The sequence below is a fragment of the Pholcus phalangioides genome, unplaced genomic scaffold (assembly GCF_987345545.1).
Source record: "Pholcus phalangioides strain wild (caught in Gottingen) unplaced genomic scaffold, Ppha-v1.0 ptg000022l_1, whole genome shotgun sequence".
NCBI lineage: Eukaryota > Metazoa > Arthropoda > Arachnida > Araneae > Pholcidae > Pholcus > Pholcus phalangioides.
Window position 1 is genome coordinate 25,852,541 of NW_028301615.1, and position 13,517 is coordinate 25,866,057.

The 13,517-nt window shown below is 32.4% G+C and overlaps 1 protein-coding gene across 2 annotated transcripts in view; it reads right to left on the reverse strand.

Moving 5' to 3' along the window:
- LOC149070085 (sushi, von Willebrand factor type A, EGF and pentraxin domain-containing protein 1-like) overlaps positions 1 to 13,517 on the reverse strand; it is a 90,253-nt gene that overhangs the window by 58,519 nt on the left and 18,217 nt on the right. For both annotated transcript variants that reach the window (XM_089249212.1, XM_089249213.1), the window contains exons 7-14: positions 11,534 to 11,627; positions 8,400 to 8,524; positions 7,676 to 7,930; positions 7,207 to 7,307; positions 5,628 to 5,766; positions 4,086 to 4,301; positions 3,762 to 3,871; positions 410 to 685 (exon numbers count right to left, since the gene is read on the reverse strand). In XM_089249212.1, the coding sequence (XP_089105338.1) occupies positions 410 to 685; positions 3,762 to 3,871; positions 4,086 to 4,301; positions 5,628 to 5,766; positions 7,207 to 7,307; positions 7,676 to 7,930; positions 8,400 to 8,524; positions 11,534 to 11,627 (1,316 nt within the window). The remainder of the gene's footprint in view (positions 1 to 409; positions 686 to 3,761; positions 3,872 to 4,085; positions 4,302 to 5,627; positions 5,767 to 7,206; positions 7,308 to 7,675; positions 7,931 to 8,399; positions 8,525 to 11,533; positions 11,628 to 13,517) is intronic.

Below are 13,517 nucleotides of genomic sequence, written 5' to 3' on the forward strand. Positions count from 1 at the left end.
TTTTATACAGTCGAATCCTGTTTTAACGAATACCATTATAGTAGGGAAAAAAATCTCATTTTAACAGACACTTTTCTAATCCCCTGCCCCAGCTAAGTTTTCATATTAACAATGTAAAAACCTGAAATTCCTTTATAACAAAATTTCGTTATAACGAAGTGATTTCTCCGGTCTCTTGGAGTTCGTTATAATGAGATTTGACTGTATATATAGATTACATCAATTTTTAACATCAGTATCTCTGATTTTCATTTACGGAAAAACCTGTCAATATTATTTTTAATTCAAAATTTTCATTGGAATGTTTAAGAGAAAAACATGACTACTCAAACAGTAACAGTTTTTTAATGCATACTTTACTTGGAATATTTGTATAAAGCATAGTCATAGTAATCTCAATTTTATTTACCTCACAAGAATCAGTACAGTTATAAGCTGTCTTTAAATCAAATGACAATATCAATACAGCTCCGTTTTCACTCTCCCGACGAGTTCTGAATGAGCCATAAGTTCCAAGTGTTCCATCTGGAAGAGCTTCTACCCATTCAAACTTGTCTAATGTTTCATCGTCATTGACAGTTCTCTTCTTACGTGCACTACTGGTATGATTAGCATTTGCTTTACAAGATACATCAACATTATCTGGATGGCATCCTTTATTTTTGCAAAATATCTTCAAGTACCCCTATCAAAGAGAAATTTTAATGAGAAAAAAAATTAATGCTTTAACCGGCATTGACAAGATATCTGACAAGCCCAGATATTTTGTAAAGTGGGTTTCTTAATGATAAACTTTTCCGTATACCCCTTAGTTTGCACCTGCTAAAAATCAGAAGAAAGCCAATTTCATTAAAAAAGATATGAAAGGCCGCTTAAAGGGTTAATAGAAACATAATACAGTGGAAACTTATCTCATGTAACAGGGCCAAACTTACATACTAGTGAATCAAAATTTTTAGGTGGCTGAACATGCATCAATTAAAAGGTCAAACATCTATACAAATTACTAGGGCTAGGATTTTTATGACCTAAAAACTGCTTGAAAATGCTCCATAGAAATGTATTTATGCCCCTAAAAAAAACTGAAAATATGCTCTGTAAAACAAGAAAAATGACCTAAAAAAATTTTCCTCTTCCATTTCCAGTGAAGTTAGTTTTAGTAAAATGATGTACTAATGAGTAATACTAATGCAATTAAAACTATTTTATGCCATCAGTTGTAGCTTTAACTGAAATTCCGCAATTTGCCAGCTGTCAAATTTATAGGCCTCTCATGGAATCAGAAACAGTTTTTTTTTAATTATTTTGGTTTCTGTACCAAACTGAAAGTTTACTGCTTCCCATAGGGCAAAAAAAAAAAAATTGAAAATACAAATTTATTTATGAACTTGATGCTCAAATGGGATTGTAGTCAAACCTTCTCAAGATAAACTTCTCAAATATAATTTTCGTTTTCGGAATTAAATATTTCTGATGTTGAACACATGGTAGAGTCTCAATAACTCAAGGTGGATGGGACTGAGTTTTATTTGGAAAAAAAAGACAAGCAAAAGCAATACTAGTATACCTACTGCATTTTTAATTCTTAAAATATAGATGCCATACGATGTGTTTCAACACATGAAGAATATGAAAAGGGCACGAAGATGAGAGTGTGCTTGGGAAGAGTTGGGAATGAGATTGATGGTTAATGATGTCGAGCTGCTATGGCGGTCAAGTGATCATAGTGGCAGACTCGCATTTCGAGGATCCGGGGTTCGAACCACACTGTTGCCGCAGTGGTGGTTGGCTGAGGTTGGTTTTTTGTGGTTCCCAATTTCGAGGTGCAAATGCCAGCTTATCTCTTCGTTAAAAAGTCTCGCCACAGAGAGAAATAAAAATATTTTATTTTACGATACAATTATGTCTGATATTTTACTATACCAGTTACCTCTTATAAGGCTGGGCTGGGCCTAGTCCCCTTTCAAACTGAAAATTATTGTACAATATTTTACAATAAATTATTGTACAATACACTGCCCAGCAAGAAAATTGCAAGTGTGCCCCCAGGCACTTAAAGGTTGGTCTGTTAGGACAGGAAAACCGATTATCTACCCTCAGTCTCACCTGCGTACTTTTTCAGCTGGGAAAGCATATATTATGCTTCCTTCATGTAATTTTGAATAAGTAGTCAAAAGAAGAATTTAGTGTGCTCTCTGGTCTAGCACCCAGGACACTAGATCCAACTGCACCAGCCTTCTTGGCTTGGGGGGTGGGGGGAGAAGTCTGTCACAACCCTAGGCCTGAGGGTTCAATGTCTGAATGTTGGACTTCTCTATCTTAAATTGGATTTTAATTAAGGTACTGGTTGGTTAAGAAGTCTCAAAATGTAATCAAAATATTTTTATGCGGCTAAAAACATTTAGCGGCCTGGTGTGGTCGTGCCTTCACACCGGCCCAAGTCCAGTCCTGTCACATTATACGAAAACTTGAACTTTCAGGGTTCAAATTTTTGAGACTCTACCGTAATCAATTCACTGTTTTGTTGATTAAACCAACAAAACAGTGTTACAAACCAACTGGGTTAGTACGAAATTAATTTAGCACGAACTATTTTCTATATATTTTTGACTTAATAGATAAGTTTGTAAGAGAAAGATGAAAACCAACGATTGCAACTCAAAATATGAAATGTATGTAGTCTCATTTTTCTGCATTGATATGCTTACACATACCGACAAAACAACCTACTGAATTGTTGCTTCCAGATTTGAAGACAGATGGCAGCACCTCTTGAGCACATAAAATAAATTTTGAATCAATTTTATCACCAAAAGTCATAAATCAGTTTACTGCCATCATATTCTTGGGGGGGGGGAAGAAGACAGTAGAAGAAGAACTTGAGAGATCACTAGGAAACCCTGAGGATAAGACTAGCGTGCAACAAGTCTACTTTATAAAATTCTGACTCTAGCTAGAAGAGGGAGAAGGAATTGGTATTGTCACTAGGATGAATGTCCAGATGTTCTGACCACCAAGATCCTTTTTTTAATCTTGACATTGATAAGTCTTTCAGTAGAAGATGGGTGTGGCAGGGGGGAAAATATTTCTCATTGAAAATGCAGAAATAGGCAAAATAATGGCTTAAAATCATTAAAATATGCGAAAAAATATATGTGTGCGAGTATATATATATATATAAAATACATTCAAAAGTCATAGAAATCGCAGCCCTACTATTACCAAAGCTTGACAAATAAGTTCCAGAAAAATTGCTTATGAGAGCCAAGCACTTTTTCTCCACAGAAAAAAAAATTACCAAAAATATATTTTTACTACTTTTCCAGGGCTCAGGGCGAGTACCAACATAAAAAAAGGAATCAATGAAGCATATTACAAAATTTGTTGTCCTACACTCTCATTTATAGATCATATTAGTTGGTTACATAAAATAGAAAATTTTTGGGACGAAATAGCAATTTTTTGTTGCGACATCAACTTAAGCCTGGGATTTGTCAAAACCTGCTAATTCTAATGGGAAGTTAACTTGAAAAATGTAGAAAACTTTGCCCATCTTTGTTTAGCAGCTGTAGCACAAAGTTTTTTAGCAACATTGTTTCTCATGAGTTTCAATATGTTTCATGCTCAATCAGGGAATTCCTCAAAAACTTGGAAGACAAAATTATGTTGTTGAAATTACTTCAGATGAGAAAAAATTCAACATCATTATTTTTTTCAAAACTCTTTTTTGCATAAAAATTACAAATACAAATAATGCCAACCGTGAATGACGAAATGAATTTCTTTTTCACCACAGCGATTTCACTGTCTGAACAACTGCTTACTGCATGAACGGAAACATTGACACTTATTCCACTTGGAGGCTTAACTTCTAAACAAGGACAGAAAATACAGGTGTTTCAGTGAAAAGTAGAATTTTAGAAACATTATTTTAATGATACAAAAATATAAATCATTTTAAAGGTCAGACAAATTTTTTATACCTATAATTATGTTGAGAAACTTATATTTCAAAGTTTGCTATAATAAGAAAATTTTCAAAGCTATACTAGAGCTTTTTTTTTATAATGTTTCAAAAAACATACCACCACAGTCTGGCCATGGAAACACCACAGCTTTGTTTCCTCTATCAAGAGGTCTAGTCCATTGCAATGTCTTTTGCGAACAAAAATACATGTCTTCTGGAGGAGTCGGAAACGCATAGCCTAATTTGCAAGTCACTTGGCATAGCTGACCTCCAGCCCACTTATCACATGAAAGAAAGCCATTTGCCGGAGGCTCTATGTATGGGCATGGGTGCGCTAAAAATTGAATTGAAAATTAAACATAAAAATGTAAGTATTTCAAATGTTTTATTGAAAGTTTAGTTTTGAAAAATTTCATGTGCAATGAAACCTATATACAATGCAACATCAGAGACAGAAATTATTTCCATTTTATAAAGGTACACACAAAAAATATATGCAGTGATTTATTGCTACCGTTTTGTAAAACTTAAAATTTGAAATATCACCCTAACTACTGTAAGTCAATGAGTATTAAACGGAGATATGCATATATTATTATCTTGAATTTTTTCATGTTTGTTTTTTCAAATTACTATACATTTGAAAATTCATATTTTATTCACCAATTGTTAAAATTCAATTTAAAACATTCTCTTGAATGGCAATAGTATGAACTTTGGTCAAAAGTGGAAAATTTTTTAGTGTTTGAAATAAAACATTAGGGAATCACATACCTTTTTAAAAATAATCACAATGAGATTAACAAGCAATTAACGTTTGTGAAAGAAAAATTCTACATCTCTCTCTGTAACACTTAAATTTTGCTTTTCGTTAGCCTTCGTATCCTGCACTTTTGTGTTCAAATCCAAAATGTGTTTCTTGCAGTCATCTCTACACTGAATGAAATGCTAAAAAAAAACCATGGTATTGCTAAAATTGTGAATAACTGAATAATAATTCCGTCGCCCTCCCTCCCCTATTCCACTGCCAAATTAAATTAAATGTAAAGTATAGACATTTTGCTAAGAAACAGGAGTGTTTTCTAATAAAAGTCATCATTTCCATCATAAATGAAATGCTAAACTGTCTTTTCTTTTCTAAATTTTTGATAGTAAAATCTCCTTCCATCCAGAACCAGTTCAGATACAATAGTAAACATTCATCATTTTTCCAAGAAGTGAAAGTGTCCCCTAACAAAAAGGGGATCAGTATGACTTAATTTTTTTTCTAATTCAAAGGACAAAAAAGTTGCACTTGGCCGAAAATAGTTTCTGTTTCAGCAGTTTTTCATCTGAAAATAGACTGAATATGCCTTCTGTTTCCACATTAGACAGTTTTCGCTTTAAAGAGGTTTCCCATAATTGAAAAAGCATTAATTATCCACTAGATTATTTCTCTGTTCCATTAAAGACCGGTTTCCATCTCATGCAGTGTCCATCTTAGACAGGTTTCACTGCACATAGATAATGCATATAGGTCGGTTTTACTTCCAGTTGAATGTTAGAAAATTTTTTTTCTTATCTTTAATTGACGAAATGGGATAGGTAAGAAGTACGAGCAGATACTGATTGTGTGTGCATATAAAATAAAAAAATATATAATATGAACTGTAACACTTACGTTTTACTTTTACTGAAAAAGAGCAATTAGCAGTGTTTCCAGATGGATCTGATACAGTGTAGTTTACTATGCTGGGTGGACCCCACTGAAAATGCCCATAGCGAGAAGGTTTTGCTTCTGATACTGATCCAGAATTGTCCTGTGTAATTTAAAAAAAAAAATTGAATTTAAAAAAAGTTCAAATAATGAGAGAGAAATTATATATATCTTAGTAAGAGTTTATATTTCATCTTTAAAAACATTATTTCAGGATTATCTTTAAAAAATTTATCATGTTTTGAAAATAAAGCGAAAGTTATAAGATGATAATTTTACATTTCAAGGTCATATTTATGTTTTTTAGGTCATAAAAAATCTGAGCAGTAGTCATTATCTACTTATCAATAAATATAAGTTCATTGGATTGAATTTTAAGTATTCTGAACTAATGATAATTAGAAAATGCTTTCTAAAACATGTTTATTGGGGGGGACAAAAGAACTCAAGAGTAGTATTACATATTCATTATTGAAAGATGTAACACATGTTTCAATATGGACCTTATGTTAGAGTCACAATTTTTTTCTTTTGTGTTGGAGCATAAATGGCTACACAGTACTTACTTGAAAAAATATGACTGTGATGTCAGTGGAATATTTATATATATGTAGAAAAATGTACATTATGAAAATTCAATTTTTGTCGAAACTCACCAATGCCAGTGCCATAGGCTGTTGTAATATGCAGTGTAGTGAAAAACCATTGTAAACATTGTTAAAGTACCATTTTTAAATGTGAAAAAATTATGTGAACTAGAAAGAGAAAGCAAAAAATATGAACATTGAAAATTTCAAAAATAAATCCAAAAATTCAAATAGGAATTTAAAACTGAAAAATGTCATAGCCAATGTCTAGGGCTCTCATCAGGAGGGAACACCCTGATGATGGGGAATTTAGCATTGGCTATGACTTTTTCAATTTTGAATTTCTTTTTGAAATTTCCAATGTTCATATTTTTTGCTTTCTCTTTCCAGTTCACATAATTTTTTTCACATTTTTAAAAATGGTACTTTAACAATATATATAACAAGTTTTTTTTTTTGTGCATATAAATGTTAATTTGATAGTAATCGACAATTTGAAGCAAAATGACCATGATCTCTCCCCATGCTCTAACTTGATTCAAAAAACAAGGGAGACAAGAAATAATTAAGAGTACTACTACTTCACCATACACCCACCTTGTACCCATTCCTAGAAATAGTAACTAACAGCAGCAGCATATAAGCATTATTATTGACTGCTTGTTAGAATCTGTAATCAACTGTCAATAATAATGCTTACATTCAACTTATAATGGTTGGAATATTTTTAAGCTTTGCTTTCATCCACAATGGACAAATTCCTAAAATTAACTTTAGCACAGTCGATGCTCATGGTAACAAACCCAATCATTCAGTCAAAAACAGATGTTATATCGAAAGGTAAACATATAGGATAGTTGATAAATGAAAAAATTTGAGAATTGTTTTTGTAGCATAACAGTCAATATAATGTATGGTTGTTACAACAAGATTGATTGTATAATGCTGTATTTTACCTTAAACTTTGGTTCATCCCAAGTAACATTTATTTGAGTTCTAGAGCCATGGAAAATTTCGATGTCAGCTGGGCAGTACAAAACTTGAGGAGGTTCCTGGTCTGCAAAATGATATGAATAGCATAATGGAATATGCAATTTATATAATTCATGTAAATAATAAGTTAACTGATGCAACATGATGCAAACACTATTGGATAAAATGTTAATAACCATTTTATTTATCCAATAGTCATTATGGACCTGTCATTTTGACAGGTGTTACATCATGTCTCAGACACCTTCTGAGAGGTCTTCAAGAAAAAAAGGGGGAATCGACTTTATTCCTGAACATATCCATTGCTTCAATATCTACATGGAGATGTGAGGCGGGATGTGCATAGTCTTCCATAATGCTTTCTCAGTACATTTTTATCAAAACTTTCTGATATTTACGGACTTGATACATAGTTCGAAATAGAAAACTCACCCAAAATGGTAACCGTGAAGGAACAAGTACTACTGATCCCTGAAGAATCCACAGCTTCGTACACAACTTTTACTGAACCAATCTTGAATTTGGCTGGTGGCTTTTGGATACCAGCTGGATGAATCAACTTGATTTCCTGGATGGCTGCGTTGTCTTTTGCCTGAGGCAAATCCCATGAAATCAAAGCCATTGGCATACCAGGATCTGAGTTTTTGCTGATAGACTTTGGGCACTTGATTGTAGGAGCCTCAACATCTGTAAAAAGTATAATTGTTTTCTTTTTTATTTCTGCAGAAAGTTACATATCGAATAAAACACACCCTCAAAATAAACATAGGAGGAAATAAGTTTAAAAGTTTTCTCTAGACTAACATAGGATCCTATGGGTTGGCTTGAGTCAGAAGGAGAAAAGTAATTTCTGAAGAAGAGGGAGATGGAACTAAAAGCTTGGGAACCTCTTCTCTAGACGCCGATCTCTTCTCTACTCACTTCCTAAATTCTACATTTGACTTTAGACTTTGATCATAATTTTTATTTTTGCATGCAGGAATCTCAATTTCTGACGATTTCTGAGATAAAAGGGTTACACAAAGAATTAATTCATAACCATTTGCAATGCAACTCAATGTATAAGGGCTTCATATAAAAATTTTACCAGACAAAACAAATGCACATGCAAAACTTCATCAAGCAAATTAATTTTATTATTTTCCCTCTCCAGTACCTTTGCAGAAAAGATCTTCATCCCAATTGGACCATTTTCCTCCAATACCACAGATTCTCTCTCCTAATTTCTTCGGATCTGCTTGTTTTCTTGATGTCAGGTTATAACCCTCCCGACAACCATAACTGCATAAAAAATAAGTAGCAACAAAGTGTTTGTACTTGAATAAATTTAATTTTTTTTCAAAATAAAAACTGTAAAAATGCAAAATTTTTTTTAATAAATACAAAATTACCTAAAAAGCTCAAACTATTACTGCTAATTCTATAGCATCATAAAAGTCTATAGGTTGCTATGAATTTTTTTTTATGAATTTATAATCTTTACAATACATACACATTAGGGTGGTCCTTATTTTTCAATATTTTAAAAGTTTAGCTCCCTCCCCCATCTTGTTGCAATTAAAAAAAAAAGATCTGTGCAAACTTTTAGTTCAATCGAACAACTGCTTGGTACTTTAACAATATATATAACAAGTTTTTTTTTTTGTGCATATAAATGTTAATTTGATAGTAATCGACAATTTGAAGCAAAATGACCATGATCTCTCCCCATGCTCTAACTTGATTCAAAAAACAAGGGAGACAAGAAATAATTAAGAGTACTACTACTTCACCATACACCCACCTTGTACCCATTCCTAGAAATAGTAACTAACAGCAGCAGCATATAAGCATTATTATTGACTGCTTGTTAGAATCTGTAATCAACTGTCAATAATAATGCTTACATTCAACTTATAATGGTTGGAATATTTTTAAGCTTTGCTTTCATCCACAATGGACAAATTCCTAAAATTAACTTTAGCACAGTCGATGCTCATGGTAACAAACCCAATCATTCAGTCAAAAACAGATGTTATATCGAAAGGTACCAAGGTCGCCTGGTACCTTGGTACCAGGCGACCTTCAAACCCCCTTGAAGTTGGAACATTGTAAACAATGTTAAATCCATATATGCAATGATTAATTTCATTCAAAAGCAGTATACTCTTCCCTATCTCGACCATTTTTTTTCTTCTTAGAGAAATTTATGAGCACACATTAAGGCAACAGCAATAATGTTTATTTGTTTACATTATGTTTTGATTCTATAAAAATTATTGCAGTTGTGTAAATGTGTTTCTCTTATAGAAGTTATATTCATTATTTAAATAAACCGAATACAGTAGACTCTCGACTATCTGGCCTCTGCACTATTGTGCCTAATTTAAAAACAATAACACATTAATGAATTGCAATATTGCCTTTCATATTTTTGTAATAATTTATCAATGAATAGTAAAAACTAAGTTTAAATAATTTTTTTAAGAACTTGGCCTATGTTTTCCGTTTTGTTCATTTTGAAGGTGTGTGTATTTGTACCGTACAGCAGTGTTTCCCAACCTTTTTTATATAGTGCACCCCAGCTTTAGTGAAGGTCAAGGCTCTCAACGGACTCTCTGTAGCGAAGGTCTATTTCCACGCGGCCTCCCCATGAAATCCAAAATGTGTTTTTATAATTTATATATCATAAAAAATTTAAGTACAGTACACTCTCAATAACCCAGTTGTGTGCTAGTCCGGCCTATTCAGTAATATGACATTTGTGGGTGAGTTTTCTTCAAACATAGAAGAGGAAATATGTCATTGCATGACTGTGCTCAGAAGTTTATGTTATTCAAATGGGCTTTTCAATTAACTTTCAGTAATCTGGCAATTTCAGCAATCCGGCACACTCCGTTCTGCTATGTGTCATATTAGCGAAAGTATATTGTACTGTAGTAAATAACAATTTTGTGTCACTAAATGCGTTCTTCATGAAATGTGCAATATTTTTATTTTTGGAGTAGTTTTTCTGCAGTAAGTTTTTAAAACTTACGGTTCAGAAGTATATAACAAATATCTATTAAATACTCACCTGTATTTTGAGGTCAGAAAATATAAGAGCAGGTTTTAGTATAAAAAAATGTTTTGATAATATAGGTGGAGGAAGTGAGCACTGTATTTATAGAAATGCACCCTATCCAGCTTTTCTGTTATCTGGCCAGCCTTTCTGCCACTTAAGGTTGGATAGTCTGGATTCTACTGCAGTTCCCAAATTTTTCATGTTAATTCAAGTATTTTTCGAATTGGGACAAGTTTTTTTTTTTTTTTGGGAAAATTGGATTTAGAATGTTTTTAAATGATTTCTGGGGTTGCCTTCTTCTTCTAACCAGATCATGGCTCGCCGCTCTGTCTCAATGAAGAGATTTTAGCAGGTAGTCGAAGACCTGGGCCATGCTGGAAAATGTGCATGTATGAGTTGCAAACCTAATGTGAAGCTTGTTTCTATGTAATGTTTCTTAGAGTGCTGCCATCTGCCATAAATTTAACTACGAGTGAAGTGTAATGATTGAATAACTGAATCATTGTAGGTCTGTTGCTCTTTGTGGCAAGACTAAGCGGTCATGCCATTATCAGCTGGAGTTGCCTGGATGTGTGTTCATAAAATTTCTCCGAGAAGAAAAAAAAGGGTCAAGATAGGGAAGAGTATACCACTTTTGAATGGAACTAAAATTGCTTAATGTGTTCCAACTTCAAGGCATTTGAAGGTAACCTAGTAGTTGTTGGATTCACCTAAAAGTTTGCACAGATTTTTTATTGATTAAAATAGGATTAGGGAGTGGGAACAGCAAAATCTTAATGTTCAGAAAATTACCTATAACTAAGAACCACCTTAATACACATTGCTACTTTCTGCCTTATAAACAAGTTGAAAAAATGAAGAAACCCAAAAAACAATAAATTGGTACAAAACACAATACATAAAGAAATTCTGAATTTTTTTCTAGCATCAGAAATTATAAATTTATTGGAGCAATTCACTAAGCTCATAATTAGTCAATTTATACAATGACACTAATTTTTCTAACAATGTCTATCTCATCAATACATGGTTTTGATTAATTTTATTTATTTTTTTGCATTCAGCCGAATAAACCATTTCTAACACTGGAAACCTTAAATGTATTTGGTGATATTTTATTCTGAACCACTTTAAGTAGTTAGTATCATATAAATGGCAAAATGTGATTCAATGCAAGTTTTAGTATGTGTAAAGCCTAATTTTACCAGAAAATAAATGTAAAAAAAATTAATTGAAAATGAACTCACTGGCATACAATATTATATTCAACTGGCTTTTTAGTACAATATTCTGGTTTAACCCGCAAATCAATATTACTCTTCAGAGGTTTACATTTTTCAGCTTTTTAAAGAAAAAAAGAGGGTGGGAAAAAAAAACACAATGTAATGATAAACAATGCACCAAAAATCTTATAATTGAATTCTATAATAATCTAAACCAGTGGTTCCTAACCTGTGCTACATTTACAATTTCCATGGGGATCAGCAACTACTCCAGCAAAAATTAAAATAAATGAATAAATTTAGTAACTAAAAATAAAAAGGGATCTATCATAGAAATTGATTCTAAAAAGATATCAGAGAATCAAAAAAGTTGGGAACCACTGATCTAAACAAATAACCCTTTAAGAAAATATGAAATATATCTGTAAAAATCAAGTATTATAAATTGTTAAAGAGACACATTGAACATTGAAAGACCTGACACAGCCAAAGGTACTTTTACCAGCTGTAGATCTATAAATTATTTTTTGCTATTTTTCAAATTCAGAAGTGCGATGAAAGACTTGAAGATAATCATAACCCCTCCTTCCCAGCAGAAAGGTTTTTTTTTTTTAATAATTTTTCAAATTAAACCATTCAATATCACTCAAGTCACTTTATAGAATAAATAATTAATAAATACCTTATAAATTTAAGAAATAACCACCAAGAATGGAAATGATTAAAATTAGGGCTAAGAATCTATTAGCAGTTTTAACTGATTAATCAAAAAAAAACTTAATCCATCAATCAAATTGTAATGGAATGTTTTCAAATGCTATTTTTATTTTCATTTATTGATGCTAAAAAAAATGCATTTCACTCACCAATTTGCTAGATGTAAATAGATATTACAATAAATTGAGAAATTAAGGCTGCACACTTAAAGTAATGCTGAATATTTTTGCCAGATCTTAGAATTTCTTTTCCAAGCTCTAATTGTTCTTTTTTAGAAAATCAGTCATTTCAGGTTAGTCATTCAAAACTACTTTGAAGTTATTTATCTTCATACTACAGTGAAATCGGAACAAAATGAAATGTCAATGGACCGAAATAGTATTCTATTTTGGATAGATTTCCATTTCATAAAGGTGCAAACAAAAGCATTAATCACTGAACAGACTATATTTTGGTTCCATTTAAGACAGGTTTCGATGTATTACTTTTTTCGCCCAAGAAACTGCTCCCAAATGGTACTGGAAGGTGGGGGGGGGGGGGACTAATGTTTCTCAGAAACAAAACTGCTGTTCACAAGGAAGATAACAAATTTTAGTCTTGTCTTCTAAACTTCCATCAAATCCAATTTCATAGCTGCCAACTCAACTTTGGAGAATGAGAATAAAGGAAGTTTTCACTCGGCTCCAAATTCCATACAAAAATAAATATAAAAGGTTTTTTTAGAAACCTATGTGTAGGGATTTTTAATTTAACAGTAAAATTGTAGAGTTTCTCCTTTGCAAAAATGTGATATCTTGCAAGCTATCATGATTAGTTTCAAGTCACCAACAATTGCCAACCAATTGGTTAAATTATCTGCCATTTACTCTCAAGTCAAATCATGCTAGCAAAAAGAATCACCATCGGATACAAAGAGAGACATGGTCAGAGCAAATACAAGTCATCTCGTGAATTTCAGATACCAAAAGTCAGAATTAACGCTGGCTGTTTGGCAAATTTTGTCTCCCCACCCCCCGAAAATGAAATATTTTTTTGTGAATTGACACAATGGTGACAATTAACTAACTATAAAAACGCAAAGCAACAGTTTTTTTTCTGGGAAAATTCTTTGGGAATAATTTTTTCCCCAAAAGTAGGGATTTTATACAATCGTGGTTGAAATTCTGGAGATATAAGAATTTTTTGGGAGTCCAGGAGAGAGAGAGAGTAGAAATCTGAAAACTATGCAATTTAAAACTGAAATCATGACCAGTTTTCACTGAATCGATTTGTATTTCCCTTGTGTCAAAAC